The sequence below is a fragment of the Hypanus sabinus genome, unplaced genomic scaffold, assembly GCF_030144855.1.
Source record: "Hypanus sabinus isolate sHypSab1 unplaced genomic scaffold, sHypSab1.hap1 scaffold_1001, whole genome shotgun sequence".
In the NCBI taxonomy this organism is placed as follows: domain Eukaryota; kingdom Metazoa; phylum Chordata; class Chondrichthyes; order Myliobatiformes; family Dasyatidae; genus Hypanus; species Hypanus sabinus.
Window position 1 is genome coordinate 58,456 of NW_026779053.1, and position 16,947 is coordinate 75,402.

Here is a 16,947-nt window from a genome sequence, read left to right on the forward strand (position 1 = left end):
CTTGTAGTACTGTGCTCTATACGGTCGGCTCACTGAAGGAAGTATGTAGAAACCACAGGGACGGTGCAGAGGAGGTTTACGAGGATGTTGCCTGGATTGGGGAGCGTGCCTTATGAGAATGGGGAGAGTGAACTCGGCCTTTTCCCCTCGGAGCGACGGAGGATGAGAGGTGACATGACAGAGGTGTGCAAGATGATGAGAGGCATTGATCGTGTGGATAGTCAGAGGCTTTTTCCCGGGGCTGAAATGTATAGCACGAATGGGCACAGTTTTAAGGTGCTTGGAAGTAGGTACAGAGGGGATGTCAGGGGTAAGTTTCTTTACCCTGAGAGTGGTCAGTGCGTGGAATGAGCTGCCGGCGCCGATGGTCGGGGCCGATAGGATACGGCTTTTAAGAGACTCCTGGACAGGAACATGGAGCTTAGTAAAATAGAGGGCTATGGGTAACCCGAGGTAATTTCTGAGGTCAGGCCATGTTCGGCACAGCTTTGTGGACAGAAGTGACTGTTTTGTGCTGCAGGTTTTCTATGTTTCTGTGTTTCTATCTGGTAATGTCGAGTCCGGTGCTGATTACGGAATTCAGATCCGTGTTCTTATCCATTATTTGGTTTGCAATTCATGCTTTTAAGGTGTTCCGCAGTTTGCATTTTTTTCGGCTGTGTGAGATTACAATTTTCATTGGCTCCATTACATGGACACTGACACTGAACGTTGCATCATTTCAGTAACGACAGCTTATCTGGATGATCTTACAAACGGTTGTCAGCAATTCTCCTCTGTGCTTACCAGTGATTTCCCATCACCTTTCTCATTGCCAGGTGACCCTTGCCTGAAGTGAATTAATTCCTAATTCCTTCTTCACCAGCTCCGTTTATTTGTCAATTGTCCCGGTTTTATTTATTTATTTTTTTGAAATGTGAGCTTTTGAAGCACCTTTGCCTCATATATTAAAACAGCAAGGAACCAATGCCTTCAGTCCAGCTCGTGTCCATGTCGTCCACTGAAACTCCCTGCTGGTCTCAGCTGCTCCTTTCTGCCAATAACACCCGAAACTACTCAGTCCTGTTGTTTATCCATGCCTGTTCTAAATGTAGCAACTGTGTCCTCCTCCACCACTCCCTCAGCCAGCTCATTACAGGTATTTATCAGTTTTAAATCTCTCCCTCTTAACATTTGTGCCTTCCCCCTAAATCTGGATGCAGTTTTTTTAAGTGAAAACCTGTTAAAGGCCTTACTGAATACCCTTTAGACAAACCCCACTGTCCCACCAACATCTTTCCCCCGTTGCCTACTGGAAAGAACAGTCCAAAGGATTTATCAGATATTGAAACATTGAAAACCTACGGCACAATAAAGGCCATTCGGCCCACAAAGCAGCGCCGAAGTTGAACACCACACACCTATCTGGGTTGAACTCCATCTGCCTCATCTCAGCCCAGTATTGCATCCTATCAATGTCCTGCTGTAAATTTTGACAGTCTTCCATACTATCCACAACATCCCAATATTTCTGTCATCATCATATTTACGAGCCCAACCATCCAATTCCTCATTCAGTTCATTTATAAAAATCGCAAAGAGTAGGGGTCCGAGAACAGATCCCTAGGGCACGCCACTGGTCACCGGCCTCCATGCAGAATATGACCCGCCTACCAATACTTTTTGCCTTCTGTGGACAGCCAGTTCTGTATCCACAAAAGATATGTCACCTTGGATCCATGCCTTCTTACTTTCCCTATAAGTCTTACATGGGCTACCTTATCAAATACCCTGCTCAAAAATCCATGCTTTCTACATATACTGCTCTACCTTCATCAATGTGTTTCGTCACATTCTCAAAAAATTCAATCAAGCTGATAAGACTCACTGGACTATAATTTCCTGGGCTATCCCTACTCCCTTTCTTGAATACGAGAGCAACATCCGCAACGCCCCAATCCTCGAGAAACTCTCCCGTCCTCGTTGATGACGCAAACATTACCGCTAGAGGCTCAGCAATCTCCTCCCTCGCCTCCCACGGTTTCCTGGGATGCATCCCTTCCGGTCCAGGTGACTTATCCAAATTGATGATTTCTAAAATCTCCAGAACATCCTATTGCCTAATACCTATCGGCAAGTGGTTTTCAGTCCGTTGCAGGTCATCCCTACAATCGCCAAGATCCTTAACCGTAGAGAATACGGAAGCAAGGTTTTCATTAATTACCTCTTCCGGTCCCATAAAACCTTTTGTACTGCCTCACTTGATTGGGCCCATTCTCTCACGTCTTATCCTCTTGCTCTTCACGTACTTGTAGAATGCCTTGGGGTTTTCCTTAATCCTGTCTGGCAAGGCCTCCTCATGGCCCCTTCTGGAACTAATTTATTCTTAAGCTCCTTCCTGCTTATCTGACAGGTTTCTAGATCTCTATCATTACCCTTTTTTTTAACCTTTCGTAAGCTCTTTTTTTTCTTCTTCACTCGATTTACAACGGCCTTTGTACACCACGGTTCCTGTACCGTGTATGCTTGTACCTTCCACTAGTAGCGATGAATGGAACACAGTTAGCCAACCTCCAACCTTTGCAATTCTTCCCCGATGCCTATAACTGCTATCACGGAAACCTATGTCCGTCAGATTACATAACTTATAAATGTTTACTTATTATGGAATAGTAAATGTTTGATTTCATTTTCAGATTCGTAACGGAATTCATAAACCTGCAGATTCTATTCTTGTGTTGTGCGCTAACCAATCCCCTATGTTTTAACAGAACGTGTTTCCAATGTCACTGTTACATCTAACGCCACCAGACTGATTGAGTACAGCGACACCGTCAGACTAACCTGCTCCGCAAGAGGCACGAATGTCTCTTACCTGTGGCATGCGGAGAATCGCAAGATAATTCCTGGAGACAGGATTGTTCTGAATGAAGATCACAGCACACTCACTGTTTCTGGAGTGCTACGGACAGACGGAAGTTTCACCTGTAGAGCAAGCAACATGATTAACGAAATCACAAGCTCTCCGTTTTCTCTTCATGTCAGCTGTAAGTGTCCCGATTTTCCGGTAGTTACATATAATATCACAGTTCCTCCGAGATACGGGATTCCGGGAGTTTGTGAGTACATTAGTGATCGTTGCCTGAGGTATTAACCACTATCGACTAACACTGGGACAACTGAACAGTTAATTAGGAGACAGATCCAGGTCTATCTCGGACGCTGGGGAACTAACATTAAAATTTTAAATTTCAAATCCGAGTCACATTACGGCGGCGGTTAAACTACACTATGTCGGTTCAAATCTGTACTTCAGGTACTTCCCCTTTATCCTTAAACTGTGACCCCTCATTCTGGACCTCCCCAATATCGGAAACAATCTTCCTGCATCTCGCCTGTCCAATCTCTTTAGAATTTTATACGTTTCAATAAGATCCCCCCTCAATCTTCCAAATTCCAGAGAGTATAAGCCTAGTCGATCCAGTATTTCTTCATATGAAAGTCCTGCCATCCCAGGAATCAATCTGTTGAACCTTCTCTGTACTCCCTCTATGGCAAGAATGTCTTTCCTCAGATTACGGGACCAAAACTGCACACAATATTCTAGTTGTGGTCTCATCAAGGCCTTATACAACTGCAGTAGGACCTCCCTACTCCTGTACTCAAATCATTTTGCTATGAATGCCAACATACCATTTGCCTTTTTCACCGCCTGCTGTACCTGCATGCCCACCTTCAATGACTGGTGTACAATGACACCCAGGTCTCATTGCATCTCCCCTTTTCCTAATCGGCCACCATTCAGATAATAATCTGTTTTCCTGTCTTTGCCACTAAAGTGTATAACCTCACATTTATCCACATTAAATTGCATCTGCCATGAATTTTCCCACTCACCTATCCTATCCAAGTCACCCTGCATCCTCTTAGCTTCCTCCTCACAGCTAACACCGCTGCCCAGCTTCGTGTCATCTGCAAACTTGGAGATGCTGCATTTATTTCCCTCGTCTAAATCATTAATATATATTGTAAACAACTGGGGTCCCAGCACTGAGCCTTGCGGTGCCCACTAGTCACTGCCTGCAATTCTGATAAGGTCCCGTTTACTCCCACTCTTTGCTTCCTGTCTGCCAACCAATTTGCTATCCACATCAATACCATATCCCCAATACCGTGTGTTTTAAGTTTGCACACTAATCCCCTATGTGGGACCTTGTCAAATGCCTTTTGAAAATCTAAATATACCACATCCACTGGCTCTCCCCTATCCACTGTGCTAGCTACATCTTCAAAAAATTCTGTAAGATTCGTCAGACATAATTTTCCTTTCACAAATCCATGCTGACTTTGTCCCATGATTTCACCTCTGTTCAAATGTGCTGTTATCACATCTTTGATAAGCGACTCTAGCATTTTCCCCACCACCGATGTCAGACTAACCGGTCTATAATTCCCCGGTTTCTCTCTCCTTCCTTTTTTTAAAAAGTGGGGTTACATTAGACACTCTCCAATCCTCAGGAACTAATCGAGAATCTAAGGAGTTGTAGCGGTGTGCTACACGCAGCGCTAAAATTACGACACGGAGTCGGTAACTGCAGTCGAAGGAAAAAACTTTATTCGAAAACTTCAGCCTCACTTTTAAGCCTCCCTCAACCGGCCCCCCATGGCGCAGAGGCTCCAAAGCTCTGTGCTCACAAACCCCCGTAGGCTATCTAATTGTGAGTCGGTTCGGATGCGCCAGGAAATGGGTCGCCACATAACCCCCCCCCCCCCAGAACCGGCGATACACCCCCCAATGTCCACAGTCTGGGCCAGAACCTGCTTGGGAGGTCGGCCTCTGAGCCGAGGCGCCAGAAACTCGGCCGGTTGCGCCAGGTCCACATGGGCCGGTTTGAGGCGGTCCACCGTGAAAACCTCCTCTTTCCCCCCAACGTCCAGCACGAACGTGGACCCGTTGTTCCGGAGCACCATAAACGGCCCCTCGTATGGCCGCTGCAGCGGCGGCCGATGCCCGCCCCTGCGGACAAACACAAACTTACAGTTCTGTAGGTCTTTGGGTACGCAGGTCGGGTGCCGCCCGTGCTGTGAAGTGGGTATGGGGGCCAGGTTACCGAGCTTCTCGCGTAATTTTAGCGCTGCGTGTAGCACACCGCTACAATAGGTGCGCTACAATTACGACACGGAGTCGGTAACTGCAGTCGAAGGAAAAAACTTTATTCGAAAACTTCAGCCTCACTTTTAAGCCTCCCTCAACCGGCCCCCCATGGCGCAGAGGCTCCAAAGTTCTGTGCTCGCAAACCCCCGTAGGCTATCTAATTGTGAGTCGGTTCGGATGCGCCAGGAAATGGGTCGCCACAGAGTTTTGAAAAATTATCACTAATGCATCCACTATTTCTTGGGCTAATTCCTTTAGCACTCTGGGATGCAGACCATCTGGTCCTGGGGATGTATCTGCCTTTAATCCCTTCAATTTACCTAACACCACTTCCCTTCTAACATGTATTTCCCTCAGTTCCTCCATCTCACTAGATAGTCTTGGTCCCTTACTATATCCCTTACTTGGCCCCTCACCCTTGGTCCCTTACTATTTCCGGAAGATTATTTACGTCCTCCTTAGTGAAGACAGAACCAAAGTAGTTATTCAATTGGTCTGCCACGTTTTTGTTCCCTGTCATCAATTCACCTGTTTCTGACTGGAAAGGACCTACATTTGTCCGGAACAATCTTTTTTTTTTTCTTTTCACATATCTATAAAAGCTTTTACAGTCAGTTTTTATGTTCCCTGCCAGCTTGCTCTCATAATCTTTTTTCCCTTTCCTAATTAAGCCCTTTGTCCTCCTCTGCTGGTCTCTGAATTTCTCCCATTTCTCAGTTGTGCCACTTTTTTTTTGCTAATTTATATGTTTCTTCTTTGGACTTGATACTATCCCTAATTTCCCTTGTCAGCCACGGGTGCACTGCCTTCCCTGGTTTATTCTTTTGCCAAACTGGGATGTGCAATAGTTCTATTCATTCATATTGAAATTATCTCTTTAAAATTCTAATTCTAGTTTCTGTTTTTTTTTCACAACACCACGGAAGCTGATCCGAACTTGGTACAGTGAGTGCAAAGTTATTACTTTTCAATTAAATGCACCATTGAATCTCCGGCGCAGTGTAAGGCTGTTTAGGAAGTTTGGTAATAATTCCGTTCACCGAAAGGGACAGGGAAAGTTCAGAGTGTAAAACGCTCACAGTCCATATCAGCCCCACAACCCTTCTGGCAAATGTCCATCGCTACGACGAGGTGGGGATCCATTGCTTCAGTGCACATGTGGAAGCGGGAAGTTACAGCTGTTAGATCTGGATGAAAATCACAATGGGCAGTGGTGTTACAGCCACCGGTCCTCACTGATAGAGACTAAACCTAGAATATTGGAACTAAAAACGCGTCCTACGATAACACGCTGTAAACTGGAGTGTCCCGATAATTGCACACGTGGTCAGTGACTTGACTGCATAGTGTGTGCCTACATGACATTCGGCCCGATCACTGATTACATGAGTTATTGCATTTACACACTGCAAGTTGCCTTACCTATCCCCGCAGAGCAACGCTTTGAATTTTGTCTGGAACGTTTTTCTGAACTCCCTTCCACAAAACACACACCTGGGGAAGTTTTACGAAACGATACGCTTATGACTGGCGTGCATTGTATCCAGCTTGGAGGAGGAGACGGGTTTTGGGATATGAGGTAACTGTGCAGTTCATAGTTTCGGAAGACGTGGATAATCTGACACTGTGTCCCGACTCTCCTCTTTCCCGCGCGTGGCTTCCAGACGGATGCATTCTCCGGTGTGTGGGAGCGCTTTCTCTGGTGGTGGGCTGTTCTTCCTGTTCCGCTGAGGAATGCTGTTATATCTCCTGTGTGATTTGTTGCAACCCCTTTTGTCCGTTTCTTTTAGACGGACCGGATCGTCCATCCGTCATCACTCAACCGCACGCATCTTTTTACATTGCTGGAAGCACGATCAGGTTAACATGTTCCACGGAGTCCCGCCCAGATGCTGAATTGAATTGGGAACAGAATGGTGCCCGCCTACAAAGTGGGCATGAGGTCGTCCTCGACAGCGTTTCTGTGGCCCACACGGGAAAGTATACTTGTGAGGCCTATAACACGATTACAAAAAGGAATAATGCCTCAACCACGGAAATCATTGTGTTCGGTAGGTAGTCCGTACCTCCCTTTGTTGAGGTCCTATAATTAATGGTGTTGGTGCAGACGGGCCCGTGTAATCCAACTAAATGCCTGAGCAAATTCTAACGATATCAATCCACAACGTTGCATATTGATGAATAAGAGTATTGATGAAGATGAAAATTGGAATTGTTCTGACTTGCTGATTAAATTGCAAATTTTTACTTGCTGCAGTTAAGACCAGAAGGGCTTAATCATTGGAAGGAGATTTAGACCATTTGGCCAATGGAGTCCGCTCCGCCATTTCATCATGGCTGATCCAATATTCCTCGCAGTCCCGATCACAGCCGTTTCCGCATATTCCTCATGCCCTGACCAATTGTGAATCTGTCATCCTCGGCTGTAAACTTACATAACGATACTCCCTCTACAGCTGCCTGTGGAACATAATTCTCAGATTCATCATGTTCTGAAGAAAGAGATTCATTTTCGCCTTGGTTTCTGAAAGGATACCACTCTATGCACAGGTTGTGTCTTCTGGGATTAGACTCTCCCGCCATGAGAATCATCTTTCCCACATCCACTCCAACAAGACCTTTCACAATTCGATAGGTTTCCATGAGGTCTCCCCACATTCTTCTGAACCCCAGTGGGTAAAGGCCCGGACCCATCAAACCCTCTTCTCCAGTAAAGCCGTTCAAACTTGGGATCATTTTGGCGAACTTCCTTGGAAACCGCTTCAGTTTAATCACATTCTCTCTCAACGACAAGGGTCCCAAAATGCATCACAATACTCCAAGTGAGGCCTCACCGGTGCTTCATCAAGTTTCAGCACTACATCCCTCCTTTTATATTCTAGTCCCCTTGTAATGAATGCTGACATCGCATGACCCCTGATACCTGAAACATCCGACATTTCACAGTGTGTTCCACGGTGAGGGTTGATGCAGTTTGTCCACCAGTTCCTTGTTCCCCGTACTACCTCTCCACTATCGTTTCTGTACGGCCCGATATCCACTCTTGCTTCTCGTTTCACACTTGTTGTAGGTTAAGACTCTGTGCCGATCTTCATTAATATTAGTGGCTGGAGTGCTTTCTCATTCATCTTTACCTTCTAAATGACCTTTTAGTTGCCAATTGTTTTTTTATACAACTTCCCAATCATCTGACTTCCCATTAATGATTGTTCCATCATATACCCTCCTTTTGACCTTCATGTTGGCTTTGACTTCTCTTCTCCGCCACGGTTATGTCATCTTTCCTTTAGAATATTCCTTCCTCCTCTGCCGTCATCCCCGCCAGTGTTATTTCTCAAGTAAATCTGGCCAACCCCTCTCTAGTGTTTCTCTAACTCCTTTTAACCAACTGTAACACTGGTTCATCTGACTCTTCAGGTTCGCCTTCTCACATTTCAGGATGAAGTCGATCATATGATGATCACTTACACCAACATTCTATTTTCCATAAGCTCTCTGATCAATTTCGGCTCATTGCACATCAGCCAATCCGGAGGAGCCGACGTCATGCCGAAATCTGGCTGCGCCAGATCTCCACGGATCCTTCTGTCAATCTGGCTCCCTTCCAATTGCAACTCCACTTAGTTGCCTATCGTGCAGCGACAAGAAGCCTTCCCACAGGAATGTTTACCCCTCCCCAGTTCAGGAGCCAACCGCCCCTTCTCTAGAGGTCGCAACTTCCCTGGAGGAACCCATGATCATTATTCCTACGCCATCCCTCCTCCGCCAACTCCTCAGCCAGATATTAAATACGAAGTCACTCTACTTTTGGCTTCAACAGCAGGGGGCACGGGGAGTTTATTTTCACATGCTCCACGGGACAATTAAACTGTAGCCAAGTGCAATTCTGTTTTAGTCTGCTTTGCTGGAGAATGTATGTTCTTACTGCAGGAATATCCATGTATTGAGGAACATCTGAAATGGGAATAGGTTGCTCACCGTCCCCTTGGGTAACAGCAGTAAAACTTTAAACTCAGTGCCGGCGTTTAGTTCAAGCTGGATACTGACTTGATATCGAAACACATAGGGATAAGAACTGGGAATGCCGACGATATTGAGCTGGCAGCATCCAAATATTATTCTCGTGTTGTAGATAAAACCCCGTGTAAATCTATGTACATTTCAATTGTATTTACAGAGACAGTGACTGGGGTTACTGTCGTGGCCAGTGATCCCAACCCGCTTGAAGACCCCGATACCATCACACTCAGCTGTCCCGCGTCGGGCACTGTTCAGACACGGACATGGTTCAAGGATAACCAACCCATCCAGGAAAACGGCAGAATATTTACATCCCCCGACAAGGCGAAACTGACTATAATCAGAGCTAACAGAAACGACGCAGGGACGTACAAGTGCATCGCCAGCAATTCATTCAGCAGTGGCGCTGGAGTGACCAACGTGCAAGTTTACTGTGAGTAAACAGTTAGTCAACCGCGTTCATTTGTATCAGATATTACACTAAACAACATTTGCTCTCATCTTTTCAATGAAGACAGAAGGTCATAATATCCCGTATCCATCAGGATTTTTCTCTAATCAGCACTTTTCTTCATTTTATAAATGGATCAGAGAAGTTCAGAATTGAACCGGAGCGTCCAGTTGTGTCCAATATAGTGTCAAACCTGACATTAACTTGCTTTGCTCTGTCAGTCCCCTGTGGTATATATTCATGGTACAAGGGGGACAATCTCCGGCAGACAGGGCAGGAACTCACCCTTGTGTCAGTGACAATGGGAACAATCTCCGGCAGACAGGGCAGGAACTCACCCTTGCGTCAGTGACAATGGGAACAATCTCCTGCAGACAGGGCAGGAACTCACCCTTATGTCAGTGACAATGGGAACAATCTCCTGCAGACAGGGCAAGAACTCACCCTTGTGTCAGTGACAATGGGAACAATCTCCTGCAGACAGGGCAGGAACTCACCCTTGTGTCAGTGACAATGGGAACAATCTCATGCAGACAGGGCAGGAACTCACCCTTGTATCAGTGACAATGGGAACAATCTCCTGCAGACAGGGCAGGAACTCACCCTTGTGTCAGTGACAATGGGAACAATCTCCTGCAGACAGGGCAGGAACTCACCCTTGAAATCAGTGACAATGGGAACAATCTCCTGCAGACAGGGCAGGAACTCACCCTTGTCTCAGTGACAATGGGAACAATCTCCTGCAGACAGGGCAGGAACTCACCCTTGTATCAGTGACAATGGGAACAATCTCCTGCAGACAGGGCAGGAACTCACCCTTGTGTCAGTGACAATGGGAACAATCTCCTGCAGACAGGGCAGGAACTCACCCTTGTATCAGTGACAATGGGAACAATCTCCTGCAGACAGGGCAGGAACTCACCCTTGTGTCAGTGACAATGGGAACAATCTCCTGCAGACAGGGCAGGAACTCACCATTGTATCAGTGACAATGGGAACAATCTCCTGCAGACAGGGCAGGAACTCACCCTTGTGTCAGTGACATTGGGAACAATCTCCTGCAGACAGGGCAGGATCTCACCCTTGTGTCAGTGATAATGGGAACAATCTCCTGCAGACAGGGCAGGAACTCACCCTTGAGTCGGTGAGCTCGGTTGACGTTGGGAGTTATACATGTCGGATTAATAACGGCGTAACCAACAGGACCAGTTATCTTACAAGGTGTAGTTAGCGCACACGGTGAGTGAATGTGTCTCTCATTCGTTCATGTAAACCCGATGATCAAAGATTCAAACCGTTTCCTTCTTACGCTTTCCTCACGCCCTACCTTCAATCCTCCTTCTAAGTGGCCTACCAGAATAAAAGAGTAATTGATTTAAATTGATTCAATATCGAGACCAGCGACCAGAAGTTTCCAGAGCGTGGATCAATTATCATTTCTTAAATAAAGATGAGTTTTCGCCATGTAAAATATATGCTTGTTTTCTGTGTCATCACCAAAAACAGATGAAAATTGTACCTTCCGGGCTGGCGCGATCGTGGGCATTATACTCGGTTTACTTATCATGGGCCTGGTGGGAGGATTCAGTGGATGGCTGTTCGCAAGAAAAGCTGGCGGGTAATTGCATTTCTCTACGAATTTCGTTCCTACCTTTAATAATTGAATGTGAATTTCGGCAGAATCGACTTCAGCTGGGATCAGGGCCCATCAGTGGACAGAATCAGCATTCCGCCTTCACGGCGAAGTTGTCTGTCCGAAATTTGTCTGAAAGAGGTTTGCGTTCAGCAATATGTGTGTGAACAGCCTTATCTGTCAAAAAGGCCAAAGCAGTTTTGTCTACTTAACCCATCTGTCGATGCTATCGAGCTCGCCTGGTACAGGGCATCCGATAAACAAAACGTTATTAAGGGATATCTGGAGAGAATCGAATGGAATTATAGAGGCCATTCTCATTCGGTGCATCAGCGCAGGAAATTAAGTTCCAGACGAATTATTTTCTTGTCTTTGTTTCAGTTTATTCAGCAACATATATCCACCGAAATCTAAAAATGGCACGGGCAGAAATTCCGGATGGAAAAGTGAGTGAACACCGTTTCAACTGTCCTAATACTGAGTCCAGGGGAATCTCAGCATTTGATTTTAATCTGGGAGCTCCTAGTCCACTGAAGCTGGAGCTGGTCATCCGAGCGAATGGTCACGGATGATGCGACTTTCACCGTTGGGTTTTCCAGTTATTTTAGCAATTTCAGTTATTTTAGTTATTTTACAATATCAGCGAAGTAATGGGATGGTAGTTCATGCAACTTAATTTCTCTCCATATTGATCAATATCGGCCCTCAATTCCTGGTTCCGGCGATTGGTGGGAAGGGAGCTCATGCTCTCAATGGCTTTTTCTATTGGGCCGGTTTGACGTCTGCTGTGTTCAACAAAGCCCCCTGACGGTCGGCACCCTTGTGCCATATCTGTTTTGTTTCCTCAGGCGCCTTCGACACAAAGACCGTAAACTCATCAGAATATTATGAAAATGTCCAAATGGATGAACAGGTTGGATGTTTGCATTATGTCCGTGATCTCACTCATTTCTTTGCAAAGAGGGAAAAAAGAACATAAGTAATGTGATGGGTAGCGTCCATCGGGCCCTTCGGCACGGATGGGGCATTTAACAAGATCCTGGATGATCGATCCCGGATCTTATTTTCCGTTAATGGAGAAACGACACATTATATTCCGCAAAGTAGACCCAAACCTGATGGCATGAACATCGACCTTAACCCACCGGTATTTCTGTTCACTTCTCTCTTCTTCTATTTTCCACTCCGGCCTCTTACCTCTTCTCCTCACCTGCCCATCAACTCCCTCCGGTGACCCTCCCTCTTCCCCTTCCCCTATGGCACACTCGCCTCTGCATTCGGTTCACTGTGGTTAAGAATTCGTATGGTGTATTGACCTTCATCAATCGTGGGATTGAATTCAGGAGCCGAGAGGTAATGTTGCAGCTCTATAGGACCTTGGTCAGACCTCACTTGGAGTACTGTGCTCAGTTCTGTTCGCATCACTATAGAAATGATGTGGAAGCCATAGAAAGGGTGCAGGGGAGATTTGCAAGGATGCTGCCCGGATTGGGGAGCATGCTTTTGAGAATAGTTTGAGTGAACTCGGCCTTTTCTCCTCGGAGCTAAGGAAGATGAGAAGTGAACTGACAGAGGTGTACAGGATGATGAGAGACATTGATCGTGTGGATAGTCAGAGGCTTTTTCCCAGGGCTAAATTGCTTGCTACAAGAGGACACAGGTTTTAGGTGCTGGGGAGTAGGTACAGATGAGATGTCAGGGGTAAGTTTTTTTACTCGAAGAGTGGTGAGTGCGTGGAATGGGCTACCGGCCACGGAGGTGGAGCCGAATACAATAGGGTCTTTTAAGAGGCTTTTGGATAGGTATATGGAGCTGAGTAAAATAGAGGGATATAGTTAAGCATAGTAATTTCTAAGGTAGGGTTGTGTATAGCACAACTTGGTGGGAGGAAGGGCCTGTATTGTGCTGTAGGTTTTCTATGTTTCTACGTTTTACTTTTTCTTCAGTCTTTACCCCTTTCCCACTCATTAGGCCTCACCTCCCAGCCAGTACTCATTCCCCTGGCCACCATTCTGTCCAGGCGTCTTCCTGCCTTCTTCCCAGCCCAGTAGAAGGGTCTCTGCACAAAACGTGAACGGCTTAATGAATTCCATTAAAGCTGCCCGACACTCTGAGCCCTTCGGCATTTTGTGTGTGAGATTCCAGCACCTGCAGAATTTCCCCAGAATTCCCCGGAATCCATAACGCCTGTGTGATGAAAAATCACATCTTAAACTTGCTGTAATACATTTCATGAAAGAGTCTTTTAAAATGTCCGATCAATGTGAGTAACTCCACACACACACACACACACACACACACACACACACACACACACTGAATCAGAAACACGCGGTGCAGCGAATGGTGAACGAGGCAATATTACCCCAAACACAAACTAATGTGATACATTGACTTTCCCGGGGTTTATCGGCGGACAGTCAGAATACAATTGCTGTGAACTTGTTGAAACGTCTCAAAAATAACACGTAATCTTCTCTTTCAAGGGTGCAAGGAACGATGCGCAGGATGGAGACTCCACTTACACGGTAAGGGAAAAATTTTCGTCAATTCATTTTGAACTAATTGTTTCCTCTTCAGAACCTGAAGTGAGACTCTCGACAGCGAGAATGTCGAAGTTTCAGTAACGGGGGGAGCCAGAAATGGCGGAGGAACTCATTAAGTATCACGTGTTCGCCTTCACTGTTGAAGACACCATCAGTATGACAGTGTCAGGAGACGGAAGTGGTTGCAGCCACTATAATAAGCAGAAGATGCCAGACAATCTGGAAGGTGGATAAATAACCTGGGGTGAATGGATGAGATTGACTGCACGCCAGGCGTCTGAAATAGGCCGGTGAAGTGGTCGTAGAGGAATTAGTACTCATACCATCATGGAATTGTTTTGGAGGATTGGAAATTTGCAAACATCACTTCGTTCTTCTTGAAGAAAGGGAAGTAAACGACAGGGGCTGATACGCCTGTTAGCTTGAGGCCTCTGTGTACTGCAGGTCTGAGGAAGGAAAGGGTGAGCTCATTGAATGATGAATAATTGGAAGACCTATACTGACTGGGCGTGGAGCGATTCTCTCAACCTGAGGGAGGGGGTGCTGGTCTGGGACCAGAGGGCGGCGCTGTGGAATGCATGGTCCGGAATGGATGGTGTGAGTACTAATTCCTCTACGATGGAATGCAGAGAACCCTTCAGAAGAGAGCGATGAGGAGGAATATCTTTAGCCGAAGTGTGGTGTATCTCTGTAATATGTTTGTCCCTTATGGCTCTGGGGACAAAGGCCCCGGGTTACGCGAAGCAACGTTGATAGTTTCAAGTATTGCAGAGTGAAAGCAGATGATTAGGGTTGGGAGGGAAAATTCATCCGTCATTATAGAATGGTGGAGGAGGCCAATGTACCGAAGGGCCTAATTCTGCTCTTGTGTTTTATGCTCTTGTGAACTTATAGTGCTTTCTGAGATATTTAATAATCATAACTGTGTCTCTGATCCTCTCTTCATCATGGCCCGACTGTTCCATGTTTCTCTCAGACACGAATTGTTAAGAATGCGTTGGTCCTTTTCAATGTTCTTCTAATTCTTCTCTGACACATAAATGCTTTTGGTAATAATTTTTACTAATCCTGCTGATTTCCTCGCATTAACAGGGTCTTATCCTGGAGTATCGATCTGTTTACGGTGATCTGAACAGGTATGTGAACCGAATCTGGGGCTGCCGACACGAAATGTCACTTGTAAAGGAAAGGTATTCACTTATTTCAAGCCTATGGGCCGTGCAGGGTCCTGGTTGTGCACATCTCATAGTCACACTGAGATTGGAAGTTTAGAGACAAGTAACAGAGCAAGACTGGAGTCAGGCAGCGTCGCACAGCGATATATTGATATTGAAAGGAACACTTTTCCTGGGTCTATAGCGATATAAAAAATATTAATTGCGGTTGCATTGTCACAATGTCAGACACAGATTCTGAAATCATCACCCGTATTTACCCTCATCAGCAGCCACACTTTCGGGTTGCTGACGTAGTCAACATAAATTGTGAATTGTTTCCGCAGCTGACGTCACTGTGAACGGAAGCCGATGATTGGATCGTGTATTGGCACAGAGAATGGACAACCATCCAGGATAAATCCACCGTTCAAAATGGCTTTTTTTTCTTTGTAATCGTTCTCCAGGTCTCTATTAAACCTCTTCCGCGTTTCCTAGCCTCACGACGAAGACGTCACAGAAGATTCTGTCTCGTTTCCGTCGCAGCAGCTTGGTTCTCTCGCATCAACCCAGACTGGTGCTGTGGCGTTTCAGGGGATTTCCATAAAATGACCGCTGTTCGAATCCCTATCCCGGCCGTACTCTATTCTCAACACGTGATCAGTTGTGTTTGAGCTGCAATGTCTAATCTATATAGCAAAATTACCCTACCGCATAGCCCTCTATGGTTCTGAGCTCAATGTACCAATCTCAGAGTCTCTGGAAAGTCCCATTGTATCGGCCTTCGCTCGCCACGCACCCATCACTCTCTGTGTGAAAAACGTACCCCTGGCATCTCCTTGTACCTACTTCCGAGCACAATAAACCTGTGCCCATCGTGTTCGCCATTTCAGCCCTGGAGAAAAGCCTCTTGCTCTTGCACGATCAATGCCTCTGATTATCTTATACGCATCTATCAGGTCACCTCCCATCCTCCGTCGCTCCAATGATGAAACGCAAATTCCGGCTGAACCTGTTCCCATAAGGTATGTTCCCCAATCCAGGCAACATCCTTGTAAATCTCTTCTGTTAATCGGGTTTGTCATCGGTCGCTGAAAGGCCCGAAGTGACTACTCCGCGCTTCATGGCTGAATAATAAATGCAATAAAATGGAAAACGGTTCTGAAACGCCGAGTTGACTCCTGATTACTGCGCGAATTGGCACAGTGAAAATTTATCAATCCGGGACATTGATTCAGCCCTCTTTTCCAATGTTCCTATACGCCGAAATGCGACGTTGCTTCTTATTTGCAGAATGCTGATTGATCACGTAGTTTGATCACTTCATGTGTTTGTTTCATCAGTCTCCCTCGTGTCGATGTTTCACTGTAATCTCGTGAAATGATTTTTGTTGAACTTGTATCTCCTCACAAAACGACAGACTGAAGGCCATATGTCAGTGATGATGGAATTGGTGCTGATTGTAAATTTGATCGAGGCACCCAGACCCAGTTGTTATCATTTAGATGGCTGAGTGAGGAGCAGAGAGGGTTAGCAGTACGGGGTAAGTTTCTGGGGCTCTGGGGGTAAGGGAGTTGGGCTGATTTTTCCAATATCATTGTGTGTTGATAGATTACACAGCGAGCTTATTCTCCCCTCTGAGACATAACTCGCCCAGAAATGGTCACCAGGGAAACAATTTCCAGAGGAATATTTTCATCAAAGAGTGGTGCGGATTGTTTGCTCTTTTAAGGGTTGGGTCTGGGTGTTGTTGGCAAGGAGGAATTTATCACCTCTCCCTTAACAAGCCCCTCACTGAGCGGTTTGGGTTAGAATTTCTCAAACATTCATTTCCGTAAGATGTAATTAATATAATGCACATATATATCATATATCCATATTTGCCACACCCAAACCAGATTCAAACTTACAATTATTCCCGACAAGAAATGCGTCCGACAAGTGAAAATATGATCTACACATGTGCACGGCCATGTCTCCCAACGACATTGACTGTTTCATTGAGGGTA

General features: G+C 45.8%; 1 protein-coding gene and 1 long non-coding RNA gene across 2 annotated transcripts; both read left to right on the plus strand.

Moving 5' to 3' along the window:
• The first annotated feature begins 7,047 nt into the window (after positions 1–7,047).
• On the plus strand, positions 7,048–13,289 carry LOC132386113 (uncharacterized). The gene is made up of 6 exons (XM_059958409.1): positions 7,048–7,114; positions 9,312–9,587; positions 11,112–11,223; positions 11,620–11,684; positions 12,087–12,151; positions 13,185–13,289. The coding sequence occupies exons 1-6, from the start codon at positions 7,048–7,050 to the stop codon at positions 13,287–13,289; spliced, it is 690 nt and encodes a 229-aa protein (XP_059814392.1).
• A 363-nt stretch (positions 13,290–13,652) lies between these two features.
• LOC132386117 (uncharacterized) lies at positions 13,653–15,885 on the plus strand. Its single transcript, XR_009509407.1, has 3 exons — positions 13,653–13,766; positions 14,877–14,920; positions 15,286–15,885. It is a non-coding gene; the product is annotated as an uncharacterized LOC132386117 (long non-coding RNA).
• The last annotated feature ends 1,062 nt before the right edge of the window (positions 15,886–16,947 follow it).